General features: G+C 39.1%; 1 protein-coding gene across 1 annotated transcript in view; it reads right to left on the bottom strand.

Annotated features, from left to right (window-relative positions):
- TDRD3 (tudor domain containing 3) overlaps positions 1 to 17,158 on the bottom strand; it is a 467,037-nt gene that overhangs the window by 185,124 nt on the left and 264,755 nt on the right. Inside the window, exon 5 of the mRNA XM_073614239.1 lies at positions 16,562 to 16,703. Within this exon, the coding sequence (XP_073470340.1) occupies positions 16,562 to 16,703 (142 nt within the window). The remainder of the gene's footprint in view (positions 1 to 16,561; positions 16,704 to 17,158) is intronic.

Genomic DNA, 17,158 nt, shown 5'->3' with positions numbered 1-17,158 from the left:
ATATATATATATATATAGTATATTTATAGTATAAAATCAGCGTTATAGACTCACCTAAGCTGCATTTTTTTCAAAACAGTTTAGGTGAGTTTAGCAGAGTTTGGCATTCATTTCACTGGCCAGAATATTCATTTATTCTGGCCATTGAAATAAACACTGAAGTGCTAGCGTTTAGGCATGTTTAACAGCATTCTTTGCGGTCAAAAATGCCTCTCTTGAACGCGACTTTAGGGCCTTCACAAAACATCCTCTAAACTCCCCTGCTAGTAAACTGCTAAAAATGTCCATGTGTGCATGGACACGTAGGATAACATTAGGGGAGTTTAAGGGCAGAAAAAAAAAATGCCTAAACTCACAAAAAAGGTGAGTTTAACAGCAGCAGTGTGTATGAGGCCGAAATACAGCATATGAAGTCCTCTCCACCTTCATTTTGAGTTCAGTTGCCAATTAAATTTGGTCAGAGGGAATCTGGCTTTAATTTTATGCTTGTATACCAATGTCAGGATACTTTGAGCTGTTTTAAAAAGAGTTTTCTCTCTTACTTTTAAAGTGATTGTATGTCTATGGTCTCTGCAGAGGACTACTACATAAAGGGAATGCGCTGTTTGCTGGTTTTACCAGCATTGCAATTTGGTAAAGTATTTTTGGACATGTGGTGGTGGCGGAGTTTTTCACGAACGTGTGGTGGATGCGATACAAGAAGAAATTCTGCTCGATTGAAGAAATTGTGTTTTTTATACTGACTACACACACATTATCTTTGATAATCTTTGATAATTGGCCATTGGCTGCTGCTGCTGTCAATCACAGACAGTGAGCCGAGGAGAGAGAAGGGGCAAAGCTGAGCCGTAGCTGTGTGTGCAAATGGACACGCAGAGCAGTGGCTCAGGAGCACGCCTGCTTGAGTGCCTCATTGCAAGCTGCTTGCTCTGTTGGCATCCTGTAGAGGGGAGGGGCCATGAGCGCCAGCAGGGAACCCGTAAAGAGGAGGATTGGGGCTGCTCTGTGCAAAGCCATTGTATAGAGCAGGTGTGTATAACATGTTTGTTATTTTTTTTTTTTTTTTAAAGTGCCTTTGATATCACTTTAAACATGATTGCCTAAAAAGGGGGCAGGGTCGAGATCCCCATGTAATCAAAAACAGGTCCCTATTTTTAAAGAAGGTGTGCAATAACTATATAAACAGGTGATTGCCAGCAGATTATTTTTATTTTTTATTTAAATATACAGTATTTATCTTTTTTAAAAAAAAATTAGGATAATAATGTTATTTGTTAATAAGGACAGGTGCTGTATGTATAGATTTTATTGATGGGTCAACTTTAATAGAAAATTTTTCCGAAAGACATAACATAAAATGCCAATGCTACTTTTCCTTCTGCAAATACCAGTTCCGTGGCATGTCCTGCTTTTATCTTCAATAAATTGTGTATCTTACCTGGAACAAGCATGCAAATAATGGATGTCTGGCATTGGTTTTAAACTTTTTTTTTTTGTAAATTCTTTATTTAAAAACGAAGAACATGCGGGAGTACAGAGGCCACAATGGGGATTTGAGCCGGTACTGACCGACTGCACGATGACAACATCCGATGTGCTGACATCGGATGGGGAAAAGAAAAAAGTAGGGAGCAGGAAAGGTAAGGGTGGGTGAAAGAAAGTAAGGACATAAAGGGGGATGAGGAGGGCTAGGAAGAGAAACATATAAATGATAGAGTTATTCCCGCGCTATCAAATATGGAAGACGGCTGGAGCTGGAACAGCTGCTAGCACCGATTCGGGTACACACCTGACCTTCAGAGTAATAAGTATAGATAAGTGGTGCAGCGCTAATCCGCACTATACAAACATGTGTCAAAAAAATTTTTTTGCCTAAAAGAAATCTCCGTGTCACCTTGAACAAAAACAAGGGTAAAGTAAGGACTTGATTTAAAACGTGAAACGTGACACTACAAAGCAAAAATTAACTGATGCGATAAATAATGAATAGATATAATAAGGCCGTGAGAATGAATGAGTATAAGTATAACCTCCTAGCAATTTAGTGAACCTTGCAATAAACAACGTTAATCATAAGGTGCAATACATATAAATAAAGAGAGAAAAAACTGCGTGCAAACAAAGCTCAAACAAAATGACAAAGTGCAATAAAGTATTCCAATCAAATGGGTCTGTGCCCAATATTCTATACAAAGTGGCAAATGTGCAAGAGCATCCAACAAAGTAAACCATAGATGTCCCAAAAGAGTAAAGTGCAAAACAGTGCTAACACGGACAGTCCTTGATAAAACTAGAATGTGTGACAGCAACGGTTTAGCATGCGGCCGTTGCAATTAACGTGCTCAGCATGGGTAACATCATAAGTGTCTTCGTGTGTATACACACAGGTGAGCAATGGCCCCTTACCTTAAGGTAATAGGGCAAGCGCATGTGGTCATTTAAGCCTTTGGGGTGTCCACCTAGGGGCTCCAGCGCGTCCCTCACCGTCCTAGATCCGAGATGTGGTTCCCTCAGATATGGTGCAGGGGGAGGGGGTTGGTATATGAAAGGCAGGAAGGATCCCAATAGTGTAATATCGTTTAATCAGATCAGTTTTATTTAAAAATAACAGGTACTCACATTAAAAAATGAAAACAGCAATTTGCATCCGACGAGCGGCGAGCTCGTATGCCCCTATCAGTATCTGCAGCCTGTCTCGTCCCTACGCGTGACGTCACACCCCACGTGACTTCATCAGGGGATGCATACAGGCTAAAGACGTGTCCTTAAATAGTGTAGTATGGCCGGCAATGGGCGGCCATTTTCTCGAAGTCTGAACCGGTATAATGTAATATAATGCGGTGGCCATTTTCTTGGGGCCGCGCAGTGCAACCTATATGTATCATGTGCAACGGAGTGTGCTGTCAGCTGACTTGTGGAGCCAATGGACAGCTAAAAACTAGTAAGGGCATCTCGCACTGTCAGCAGAGGAGGACAAGTACTGCTATTACATGCCTGACACACTGTGACAGAGGTTTAAAAAAATGAGTAGAGATGAAACAATTTAGCAGGCTGAATCTAAAGTAAATAAGGCACATTCCCAACATTGATGGCATGTGCAAGATGGCAAGTTAAAGCTACATAAAGAGGCATAATATGAAAAACTAAAAAATAATAAAAATATCTATATAAATATATTTATAAACAGTCAGTGTGTGGGGCTCGGAAAAAATTGGGAAGAGAGAAGCAGCAAAGACTGGTAGCAAGCTTACATAACATGATTAAAAACGGTTTTACTTAGTAAGTATAAGATCACAAAGCATTAGATAACAGACAGTGATAGTAAATACCAGAAACAAGTAATACAATCAAATGGTGGTGGATTAGGAGCAAGGTAGGCAAATATATTAAAAGACATCGGCATGTCCTGTACAGTAGGGGCTACCGGTCCAATAATTTAATATTAACGAAAGAGACAAATAAAAGGGGGGGGAAAAACAGCTCTAACCGATATGAGTGGTAAAGTATAAATGGCCACCTCAAACTACCACTCGTTCTTCCGTTGGCTTTCTCAAAATAAGATAGATAGCAAATACATCAAAATTAAAAAGGAAGAGAAAAAAAAAAAAAAAACTTAACCTAGAAATAGATAGAATATAGCAAAAGTAAAACATCACTAAAAAACAGTTTAAAAATAAATACGATATTCCGGTAATAATTTGGAGAGGGTAATTAATATTAGATAATAAGAACAGAATAATTAGAATCTTAAAAATCACTCAGGAAACAGTTGAGGTCAAATTCAATGTTCAGGCCACGGGGCCAAAAAGTGTCTAGGGTGAAAATCCATTTGGATTCAAGTTTACTTAGGGTTCTCACCTTATGACCACCCCGCCAGTGCCTCATATATGGAGTAATACCCAAGAAAGTGAGATGGGTGGGATCTCTATTGTGGCAAGTCAGAAAGTGTTTGGACACACAGTGTTTGTCGTATCCATTAATAATGTTTTTAACATGTTCCTTATTGCGGACTCTCAGGGGTCTTTTTGTCCGGCCTACATACTGAAGGCCACAACTACATTCGAGCAAGTATACCGCCCCTTCGGTATTGCAGCAGATAAAATCTTTAATATCATGGCTCTCTCCTGTACTAGTTGAGGTGAACTGGAACACCTTTTTGTTTGGGCGTTTTGTCCTCAGGCAAGCAAAACATCGTTTACACGGATAAAATCCATTCCCATTAAAAAAAGAAAACATTTTCTTTGGCGGATCAACAACATTCTTCACTACTAGGTCCCTAATTGTGGGTGCCCTTTTATATATAAATTTGGGGTTTTTTGGAAGGATACCTTGTAGCTGACTATCTCCCAGTAGGATATGCCAGTGGCGCTTGATTATCCTTTCAACTTTCCTGTATTGCACGTTGAAATCTAGGATAACTGGTATTCCTTCAATTGGATTTTTTTGAGTGGTCTTTTCTTTGATCAATTCATTCCGATCGAGTTTAGAGATTTCAGCAATCTGGGTTTTAATAAATTGATGATCATAACCCTTTGACATAAACCTTTCGCCTATTTTTTCGGCTTGTTCGAAATATGTTTCTATTTTGGTACAGTTTCTTTTTATCCGCATCAATTGACCTTTCGGGATGTTGAAAATCCAGTTTCTGTGGTGACAACTTTCAATTGGGAGGTAGCTGTTCCTATCAACTCCTTTAAAGTGCGTTTTAGTGCTGAATATGGAGTTGTTTAATGAGATCTCCAAATCTAGGAAATTAATTTTCTCTGAACTGACATCCCAAGTAAGTATGATATTTCTATCGTTATTGTTTAATCGTTCAAGGAACTTAGTTAATTCACTTACTTCTCCTTCCCACAGTATAAAGATGTCATCTATATATCTTTTGTATATAGCCAACTGACTTGGTCGCTCGCTGAAGACGTTGTATTCTTCCCACTGTGCCATGAAGAGGCCAGCTATGCTTGGGGCAAATCTTGCTCCCATGGCAAACCTGGTCTGTTGATGATAATATGACTTATTGTACCAGAAATAGTTGTGTTTCAAGCTGAATTCTAAACATTTAATCAAAAACCTTCTCTGCGTACATGGGAGTTTCGTGAACTTCCTTAGGCCCCATTTCGCCGCTTCACATGCCCGATGGTGGGGGATAATCGTATACAAGGATGACACGTCGGCGATGGCCATAACCCATGGTCTATCACCTCCCGTGATGTTATCAATAATTTGTAGCATCTCCTTACTATCCTTCAGATATGCTTCTGTTTTCTGGATTGCTGGCTGTAGGAAGACATCAATATATTGGCCCATCCTAGATGTCAGTGACTCAATGCCATTGACTATCGGCCTAGGTGGTGGATCTGTTCGATTTTTATGAATTTTAGGTAGTAGATAAATAATCGGCGTCCTACAGGAGTCTGGTATAAGGAATCTCGCCTCTTTTTTTATTAAGTATGGACTTCTTTGCCCCTAAATGAACAACCTGTTCGAGTGCCTTACGGCACCCGAATACCGGGTTCTTAAGTAACTTCGTATATGTGTTGGTATCCTCCAGCATGAGGGTCATTGAGTTATGATACTGTTCTTTTGAGAGGATCAGGATCCCACCTCCCTTGTCCGCGGGTCGGATGACGATATCATGACTCTTAGTAAGTTTACGAATCCCACTTTTAATAAAATCAGGTTCTTCTTTCTTCTTAATCTTTACATCTTTTATTTCTTCTAAAACAAATTTTTTAAAAACATCAATATGTTTACTATCTTTTGTTGGAGGATTAAAAACAGATCTGTTCCTGAGTGAGCTATGTAAAATTCCATCGTTTTCAGACTCTACTAATTTGGGTAACGGGGGGGTTTCCCAACATGTATTTTTGTATGTTCAGCTTTCGTACAAATTTCTGGATCCCAATATAGGTCTCAAATTTATTAAGATTTTTAGTAGGTGCATATTTCAGCCCTTTATCAAGTACCCCGATTTCTTCATGTGTCAAAACCTGACCACTAAGGTTAAAAATTCCCTCTCCTCTGATTCTCTCTTTCTTTTGTTGTCTCTTGCCGGATCTTCGTCCTCTCTTCTTTCTGGGCTTTTTCTGGGGCCACGCATCTCGTCTGGATTTCTTACCGGATGATTCTCTCTGCTCCGATCTAAAAAAGGCCTATTTGTTTCGTGGTCTCCATAGGGTGGAGGATAGGGCCTAGCTGATCTGTCTTCATCTCTATTCATCAAGGGGGCATAATAATTATAGGTGGGAACTGGGCTTCGTTCGTCTGGCCGATAATTTCTCTGCGGCGGACCTCTCCCATTGTCATACCTATATTCATGCATGGGGCTTCTATCCCTTGGTCTGTAGTATTCCTGGTCTCTATTGTCTCTGTAGTCTTGCATAGGTCTCCTATGGTCTCTGTATTCATATGGTGGGCCTCTATAATCCCGTTCTTCATATGGAGGTCTATAATAATTGTTCCGATTTTGAGGTCTTCTATTATTCTTCCCATAGTAAGGTTTCCTCCCTCCATTCCGTGGTGTCCGATTGTTTTGTTGGGGCCTCCTCTCGTTTTGATATGGGGTATAGCCCTGATATTCAGTATTTCTCCCGTCATTCTCTCTCTGTCTTGGGGTCGTGGCCATATATTCTTCTCTGGGGTCATGGGGTCTTCTATTTTCCGTAGTTGGCCTGGATTGTTCATTTGGAGGCTGGGGATGCATTCTCACTGTTTTTTCGGGTGTAGAAAGAGTTTTGGTTTTCCCCAATAGGCTTTGCCATTTAAAAACTTGACCATTGAAAAAATCATTGGTGTCTCTTATATGTTTCTTATTTTTTCTCTGTTGGACTTCTTTATCTTTTTTGGCAAGGTCCTTATTTAATTGGGTCATTAGAGTTTTAAATTCAGTCGTATCTTTGTGTAATTCCAGTTCCTCTTTGAGGTCCGCGATATTTTGGTCAATTATCTTGTTCTTCCTCCTTTTCCTATCTAACAAAAAGCCTATGAGCTCTAGGCCTTTATCGTTAAAGAATTTGTACCATTCGTCATTTGAGTCCTGGTCAGTGAGGCTATCATTTGGGGGGATATCCCACCTTAACCTTCTTGGGACGATGTTTTCTTTAAGGTATGTCTCAAAGGTGCAAATATCCCACCACAGGCTCACTTTCTTTTCCATATTATGTCCCAATTTCCGCATTAAGCTTTCAAGGTCTAAATTGCTATTAGTTTTTTTGTTAGAGATGTTAAACACTTCTTCTAAGTTAATTTGCCTTTTTTCCATATAGGAGAATTTGACCCCAACTGTTTCCTGAGTGATTTTTAAGATTCTAATTATTCTGTTCTTATTATCTAATTTTAATTACCCTCTCCAAATTATTACCGGAATATCGTATTTATTCTTAAACTGTTTTTTAGTGATGTTTTACTTTTGCTATATTCTATATATTTCTAGGTTAAGTTTTTTTTTTTTTTTTTCTCTTCCTTTTTACTTTTTTGCTGTATTTGCTATCTATCTTATTTTGAGAAAGCCAACGGAAGAACGAGTGGTAGTTTGAGGTGGCCATTTATACTTTACCACTCATATCGGTTAGAGCTGTTTTTTCCCCCCCTTTTATTTGTCTCTTTCGTTAATATTAAATTATTGGACCGGTAGCCCCTACTGTACAGGACATGCCGATGTCTTTTAATATATTTGCCTACCTTGCTCCTAATCCACCACCATTTGATTGTATTACTTGTTTCTGGTATTTACTATCACTGTCTGTTATCTAATGCTTTGTGATCTTATACTTACTAAGTAAAACCGTTTTTAATCATGTTATGTAAGCTTGCTACCAGTCTTTGCTGCTTCTCTCTTCCCAATTTTTTCCGAGCCCCACACACTGACTGTTTATAAATATATTTATATAGATATTTTTATTATTTTTTAGTTTTTCATATTATGCCTCTTTATGTAGCTTTAACTTGCCATCTTGCACATGCCATCAATGTTGGGAATGTGCCTTATTTACTTTAGATTCAGCCTGCTAAATTGTTTCATCTCTACTCATTTTTTTAAACCTCTGTCACAGTGTGTCAGGCATGTAATAGCAGTACTTGTCCTCCTCTGCTGACAGTGCGAGATGCCCTTACTAGTTTTTAGCTGTCCATTGGCTCCACAAGTCAGCTGACAGCACACTGCGTTGCACATGATACATATAGGTTGCACTGCGCGGCCCCAAGAAAATGGCCACCGCATTATATTACATTATACCGGTTCAGACTTCGAGAAAATGGCCGCCCATTGCCGGCCATACTACACTATTTAAGGACACGTCTTTAGCCTGTATGCATCCCCTGATGAAGTCACGTGAGGTGTGACATCACGCGTAGGGACGAGACAGGCTGCAGATACTGATAGAGGCATACAAGCTCGCCGCTCGTCGGATGCAAATTGCTGTTTTCATTTTTTAATGTGAGTACCTGTTATTTTTAAATAAAACTGATCTGATTAAACGATATTACACTATTGGGATCCTTCCTGCCTTTCATATACCAACCCCCTCCCCCTGCACCATATCTGAGGGAACCACATCTCGGATCTAGGACGGTGAGGGACGCGCTGGAGCCCCTAGGTGGACACCCCAAAGGCTTAAATGACCACATGCGCTTGCCCTATTACCTTATGGTAAGGGGCCATTGCTCACCTGTGTGTATACACATGAAGACACTTATGATGTTACCCATGCTGAGCACTTTAATTGCAACGGCCGCATGCTAAACCGTTGCCGTCACACATTCTAGTTTTATCAAGGACTGTCCGTGTTAGCACTGTTTTGCACTTTACTCTTTTGGGACATCTATGGTTTACTTTGTTGGATGCTCTTGCACATTTGCCACTTTGTATAGAATATTGGGCACAGACCCATTTGATTGGAATACTTTATTGCACTTTGTCACTTTGTTTGAGCATTGTTTGCACGCAGTTTTTTATCTCTTTATTTATATGTATTGCACCTTATGATTAACGTTGTTTATTGCAAGGTTCACTAAATTGCTAGGAGGTTATACTTATACTCATTCATTCTCACGGCCTTATTATATCTATTCATTATTTATCGCATCAGTTAATTTTTGCTTTGTAGTGTCACGTTTCACATTTTAAATCAAGTCCTTACTTTACCCTTGTTTTTGTTCAAGATATATGAGGTGACACTGAGATTTCTTTTAGGCAAAATTTTTTTTTTGACACATGTTTGTATAGTGCGGATTAGCGTTGCACCACTTATCTATACTTAGGAAGAGAAACAGGAATAGGAAAACAAAAAAAACAAAAAAACAGAAAAAAAAAGTGTGGGGGGGGGGATTAATTGGTTTCAAACTTTTGATAACAGGCTAATGCATTTAGCAAAAGTGTGAGTTAGAGGGGTTAAGACAAATCATATTACACTGCTGGTGATGCTTAAAATGGTCAGCTTTGATTTAACCAACTTAAACCTTTCTTCCAAAAGAAACAGCTCAGTTTAAATTTCTAGCATGGTTCCAGTGTGCCAGGATGAATGACTCCCGCGCATACATGGGAGTGACATCATCCTCCACCAGCGAACTAAGACAGCTGAAGACCAGCACCAGGTTGAAGCTGGGGAGGAGATGCCGTTGGGGCAGAGGTAAATAATTCTTGTTGTAAGTTCCACTTTAGAGTTATTTTAAGACTAGCCAGTCCATGGGGTTATAAAGCTGCTGTGTGATTTCACTGCAAAATGGACAGCGTTAAAAGAGAAGTAAAGGTGTTTTTTTTTAATTTTTTTAGGAATCATACTTGCATCGGTCCAATGCTGCATCTCTCCCCCCCCCGATGCCTCTGCACTGAAACCAAATTTCGAACGCTGCCAATGGCTCGGTTTTCAGAGCTCCATGAGCAGAGAGCTGTATACGGTCAGTCACCTCTCTCTGCTCTTCTCCCTCCTCGCTCATTGGAGAGCAGGGCTGTGGAGAGGGTGGAGCAGCCGGCTCAGTCCAGACACCTGGTGGATCCAGACTTTATTGTCGCGTTGACACAGTGGACTGACATCCGTGACGTCAGCAGAGAGAGGACTTCAGCATACTCTCTGCTGAAAACGGGTCACAGGAGTGCATAACGAACTACACTCCTGTGATCCATAGAAGTATAGCCAAATGAACTTTGGCTGGACTTCTCCTTTAACAAGCCACCCTGTTACAGATCATAAAAAAATGGTAGATCTACTGGCAGGATCATGTTTTAAAATTATTATAAGATGGATAAAGAAAAAAAAAATCGCCTCTCCTAATGATAGTGACACAGACTGCATTATATGTGCGATTATACTATGTTAGTTACCACGGGGCATGTTCTCCCCTTAATGCCAGGGTGAATATTCCCCACATGACTTGGTACCCAGTAATCACAAAAAAAATTAAATATCAACAGGGTAAGTGTTTATAAAATGCATTTTTGCATCTGAGCACAATGTTTAAAAAACAGTCAAGGAGGTATACAGTTGCTGAAATTACCTTTATGTTGTATAAAAAGAGAAAAATAGGAATTCAAGTAAAATCAACTAACCATGTTCCTAGAATTACAGTCATTGCACAAACCATAATCTAGCAACACATAATAAAAATAAACAGTAAAGTAAAAGTACTGAGCAAAGAATAGATAAGAGTACTCTGTTTGTAACAAATTAAATTACCCCTTGGAAAAGCAATGGTTCTGATCAGTAGAGTAAAAATAGCACAGAAGAATACAATTCTACAAAAAAAAATGATTTCTCTATGAAGAAAGTAATTATTAAACTCATTTTTTAAAAATATGAAGACATGAAAATGTTTATTCTAAAGCATAAGTAATAAAAAAATAAATAAATAAAGAATGCCAAAGTACATCTTTAAAACGTAATTCTAGTACACAAAAGCATTATTGGTTTTTGGATAAAAGTTGGTCACTACTCTAATTGCTATACACAGATCAACAATTAAAACGGTTATTATTATAATACAGGATTTATATTGTGCCAACAGTTTGCCACCTCTTTACATAATGAAGGCAGACAGTACAGTTACAATACAATTCAAGACAAAAAGAATCAGGGCTTACAACCTATTAGTGTATAGTTTAAATGAGAAGTTAATGTTAGTAAAAAAATATATATAAATAAGTAAATGCATACCTTTTTGCAGGTAAAAAAATTGTGCATTTATTTATTTTTTTCTTTACTATGAGACTACAAGACTACTAAGCGTTACACCTCGATCGACAGATTGCAGGTGCCATGCAGGGCTCTTGCAGACAGTCTGTGTAAGCTGTCAGCTCATATCTTGCATGGGCAGGCAGTTATATACTGACAGGAAGACTCAATAAACTACCTAGAGGGCTCAACAGCACCCTGATAGTTTATTGAGAGCTACAAGCCAACAGCTGCAAAGGCTGTCAATACTTGTAGTTTTCCCATTCCCAGAACACTGTAAATAAGTCATGCAGCCAGGCGGACAGAGTGGGAGAGAAGATCGTCCACTCGCTGTCAAAACTGGGGATTAGGGGGGTGTGGAGGCCGGTGCATCTGTAACATGGTATACCTGAATATGGGTGTAACATGTTACAAAATGTGAACTTATCCAGGCCCAGAGCAGTTTAGTGTGCAGGCAACACTGTTTTGAGCTACAAAGCCATGCGGCAGGGGGGCGGTATGATGTGCATTTGAACTTTATGTAAAGCGTACAAAGTGACATTTCATTCATGTCAATGCATAGACCTGAAATTGTTAAAAACCCCAGATAGTTTACATTTTCTGAAAGACCCTGGAGAATAAAATGGTGGTTCTTCCAATGTGTTATGTCATGTGATATTAGTGCAGCGGTTTATCAAGCGCACATGTTCAGCAAAAAATACATCAATGTTAATTTATTGCACAGAATATTAACCAATCTTTGGTAAAATATATAAGATAAGGTTGTGCTGAGTAAATACCCAACAAGCCTTACAACTATGAGCACCCATGAAAGGATGAAAATGATGATGAACTTGGTACTCACTTTTCATAGGGTTTTAAAAGCCCTTACAAGACATCATTTTGGATAGAGTAAGGGAGGGTTATAACCCCTGTCAGATTTTTTTGGCATCTGTGTCCCATTGCTGAGATTTCCCTTCACTTCCTGTTCCATAGTTAAACAGGAAGTGAGAGGAAATCACTGCAAATTAAGAGAATTCCTTGGAGAACCCCAGGTCACCAGAACTGTTCCCATTGGAAGATTTCCCCTCTATTACTTTTCTGGGGACAGCCCAACATTTGGGGTTTTCTTTTACTTTCAATGATAATGGTAAATAGGACAAATAAAGAGGGTGAATCTCCCTAATGGTGGCACAGACAGCAATAAAAACTGACATGGGTTCTAATCCCTCCCAACTCTATCCAAAACTAGAAAACAAGTTTCGCCTTTAGTTATACTTTAACCATGAACAATGACGCTAGAAGTATTGCTCTCACTCCAGTATGTACAGTAATACATAACAAACTGTATGTAGCTAAATTTAGGGTGGGCTCAGTTTTAAGTGCCTAGGTGTTCCTTTAATTTTCTACACCTTTTTTTCCCACTTAAGTTTATTGCTATCACATAAGGGGCCAATAGCCCCCTATGTGATAGCATTTTCACTGTGACAGGTTCTTTTGTAATGGAAGCATCTGAGGTTAGATCTATATTTCCAAATGACAAAGGTATTACAATCCAAGATCAACATATTTAAAAAAATGAGGTTAAGATTTGATAAAATCAAAATATGAAAAAGCCTGTATCTACTGGACATTATAGCATGTTTATTGCCTGAGTGGCATCTTCTCATCCATTAGTATAATAATGTTTCATGAAAATAACTCCATCATAACAGGAATTATGAAATGGTATGATTTGGCTCTGGTAGTTCAATCTCAGGTCAAAAAACAGACTCACAGATTTGTATGTCTTTACTAAATTGGTTTTACGAAAGAGCTAGAATTAACAGACTTTCCAGACGTAGCGAAGTAATGCTTATGATACTGCTATAAGTTTACGACCCTCAGCCAGGTATCTTTTGGTTAGCTCTGTTTTTTCAAGGCTGTTTCAATCTGACCTGTGACTTATTAAAGTTGTCACCTCTCCCCCACAGGCAAAAGATTTAAATCAGACCATTTTTATTGTGGACTTGTGAATTTTGAAGAAATGAGGGTGTTACTAGGGTTGTCCCGATACCGATACTAGTATCGGCACCGATACCGAGCATTTGCCCAAGTACTTGTACTCAGGCAAATGCTACCGATGCTTCCGCTGATACCTGTACAGTCAGCGGTGATCGGTGCGTGGGGGAGTTACAAGCTTCTCCCCCAGCGGCTTTCAGCTGCTTAGTGACATACAGCGGTGATCGGTGCTTGTAACTCCCCCACACACGAACACCGCTGACTGTCACCTCATCCTCCATGCCCCCTCCGTTCCTCTGTCCCCCTCCGTTCTGCCGTTCCTCTGTCCCCCTCTCCTTCTCTGTCCCCCTCCGTTCTGCTGTCCCTCTCCGCTGTCCCCCTCCGTTGTGCTATCCCTCTCCGCTGTGTGAATGGACAGAGTCAGCTGACTCTGTCCATTCACATAACTGAATCATTGTAATCTCCTGTGATTACGATGTCTCAGTTTATGAATGGAGAGGAGCCGCTGTCTTCTCTCCATTCATTCTCAGTGCAGCTGAGGCTGCAGAGAAAGGGACTGGGGAATCTCTATCCTTGGTCTCCTTCTCTGTCTCAAGGGGGAGATATCAGGGGTCTGTTAAGACCCCTGATATCTCACCAAAGCCCCCCAACAGGGCTGATTAAAAAAAAAAAAAACACATATTGCAATAAAGAATAAAAAAAAAATATTATTGCATAAAATAATAAATGTAAATATAAAAAAAAAAAAAAAAAAAAAAAAAAAAAAAACACACAGACACCGTTCACCCCCTCCCCTAAAAAAAAAAAAAAAAAAAAAAACACTGTCACGTGAAGTTAAAAAAGAAGTATCAGTAATCGGTATCGGCGAGTACTTGAAAAAAGTATCGGTACTTGTACTCGGTCCTAAAAAAGTGGTATCGGGACAACCCTAGGTGTTACTGTTCTCAGACTTCCCCGTTCTCCCCATTCACTCTAGGGGTCATCAGACTTCATTATCCTCAAACTAATTGTCGGAGTATGCAAGATAAAGATCATGAAGGGGGTTAAATCAGAAAAAGTTGATACACAGTACTTACTAAGTAGAATACATATTAAAAAAAAAAAAAAAATATATATATATATATATATATATATATATATATATATATATATATATTTTACACACACACACACATACATATACACATACACAGTATTTCACAAAAGTGAGTACACCCCTCACATTTTTGTAAATATTTTATTATTATATCTTTCAATTAGCTCTTGGGTGCTGCCATCTCGGCTAAGGGAAACTGGCAGTAAAGTCTCGAGGCTTCACATCCAATTCCCTACTGCATCTGTGGGGCATCCTCAAATGGAAGGTTGAGGAGCGCAAGGTCTCTAACATCCACCAGCTCTGTGATATCATCATGGAGGACTGAAAGAGGACTCCTGTGGCAACCTGTGAAGCTCTAGTGAACTCCATGCCCAAGAGGGTTAAGGCAGTGCTGGAAGATAATGGTGGCCACACAAAATATTGACACTTTGAATTTCAAGTTCAATTTGGACATTTTCACTTAGGGGTGTACTTACTTTTGTTTCCAGCGGTTTAGACATTAATGGCTGTGTGTTGAGTTATTTTGAGGGGACAGCAAATTCACACTGTTATACAAGCTGTACACTCACTACTTTACATTGTAGCAAAGTGTCATTCCTTCAGTGTTGTCAGATGAAAAGATATAATAAAATATTTACAAAAATGTGAGATACCGATTATATATATATTTATACTGCATATATTTCTTGGCCAGCCTCCCGTCAGCACAAATGGATTGACTCTTCCTTCATACCCTCAGGACCACCTTCTCATACCCATTCCTCTCCTCTTTATTTTGGCCGGACTCCAGGCTACTAGACACATTTAAAAAAAACAAAAAAAAAAACTTGTGAGCAGCAACCCCCCCAGGTACAACCTCTCCTGGGATTGGAGGGTCCAGCAGGTTGGAGGCAAATCCTCCTAAAAGACTGGATGCCCTGGTGTATAATTAATTTATATATTGTGACGGAACTGTCCGGCACCCAGGGTGCCTTCGTCAAGGTATAGCTTCCTCTAGTCTGGAACCATAGCTGAACACCTAAGATCTAAACACTTGCATAGGTGCAAACTGGAACACTCTTTATTGTAAACTCACAAAGAATTTATATACCACACAAAACAAGAAGCAAGATTACAACCAATTTATTTTAAAGTCTTTCAAGAAAAAATAGTGGAGGTAATAGTAACTGGGTACTACGAGCCTCAACCTAACAACCCAACATTTACTTACACAAAATTTTATCAATCAAGTTATGTAGCGTTAATAAACATTATTTCATAAAGCATTAAGATTTTAATGCAGGATGATTTAATTTCCCTGTTATTCAAAGGTTTGCATACTCAGTTTAAAGTGGAGCTCCACCCAAAAGGGGAAGCTCCGCTTGTCTGCCTCAACACACTCCGCTGCCATATTTTGCACCTTTCTGGGGGGAGCAGGTACCTGGTTTTGACTCCCACTTCAAGGTGAGTTCAGCGCGGAGAACGCAGCCGTGAGTTTAGCCCCCTCCTCCTTCCCCTGCCACCGGGCCATTCACAATGTGCAGTGTGCATCGCGCATGTGCAGTTGGGAATTGGATGTGAAGCCTCGAGACTTCACTGCCAGTTGCCCTTAGCCGAGATGGCAGCACCCAAGAGCTAATTGAAAACTTGGCTCAGGTGAGGACATTGCTGGATTCGTGGAGAGGTAAGTGTCCTAATATTAAAAGTCAGCAGCTACAGTATTTGTAGCTGCTGACTTTGAATTTTTTCTGAAGGAGCCTGGATATCTGCTTTAACCACACACACACACACATATATATATATATATATATATATATATATATATATATATATATATATATATATATATATATTTATTCTATATACTGTATGTTAGCCAACAGACTAAATTAAGACAAATATAGGTAGAATGAATGTTATGCCACTTAATTATCTTTTTTATGTATATTAAAATCGTATGAAAACACAACATAATAAGAATCTATATGTATTCCTTACATTTGAAGTTGCATTACTACTTGTATCCTTGTTGTAAACTTATTGTAAAATGTTAAATAAAAAACGAACAAAAAATAAATCTGAAACCACATAACATTTAGAAAGCAAGAATTGTTTTCTCCCTGTAAACAGCTTTGATGCTTATTACTAGGAAATCTACCCAGGTTACACCTCTATATCACCATCCAGTCCACAGTAAATGGCTTCTGCTTGAGTAAATAGGTAAACAGTATTCTAGGGAAATAGATGCACGTTTCCAAAAGGATACTCATTCTTTGCCTGAGGAGTCAATTTAGTAGTACAGCCAACAACAAGAGCTCAAAGTGATTTGTGTTAACCTCACCCTCTGTAGCTCCCATTTCTCAATGAGCGGTTCCACTTCACCTCCAAGCACGACAGTATTGGTGTCATCCAGGAGCAAGCATCCATTTTTCACTTCAACAGTTCCTAATAGCTTTATTTTGGTGCCAGGTGGAGTGTTCAGGCTAAGAGGGAAAAATATGTGTTGAATAATACAATTAAATGTTAAATTTTCATAGATTCTGCCAAGAAATACAATAATCAATTGTAATTCATTCTTAGAAACAAACACAAACAGAACAGGCAGGGTGCTTATGAAAGCTAAGGTATCCAGCCCTCTGCATTTTGCAATTAAAAAACTGTCACAATTTCGTTTTTTTGCTGCAGTGTACCTGGAAAAGCATTGGAAGCAATTACAAGGTCAGTGAAACTATGAGAGAAAAACATATGGTATAACCCAAAAAGCATACAAGTTTCCTACCAAGCGGAACGCTGAACAATTATTCTATGTCTAGTAATGCTAGGCTTTCTCAGCAACAAAATGTATTATAACACAGCTTCAAAAGGTAGATATGAATTTATAGACACTACAAAATACTGTATGAGTTGCAAAACAAAACTAATTCACATGGATGTCTAA

The sequence above is a fragment of the Aquarana catesbeiana genome, linkage group LG02, assembly GCF_042186555.1.
Source record: "Aquarana catesbeiana isolate 2022-GZ linkage group LG02, ASM4218655v1, whole genome shotgun sequence".
Taxonomy (NCBI): Eukaryota; Metazoa; Chordata; class Amphibia; order Anura; family Ranidae; genus Aquarana; species Aquarana catesbeiana.
The sequence above is the reverse complement of the archived record's forward strand: the minus strand, read 5'-3'. Positions and strand labels throughout refer to the sequence as shown.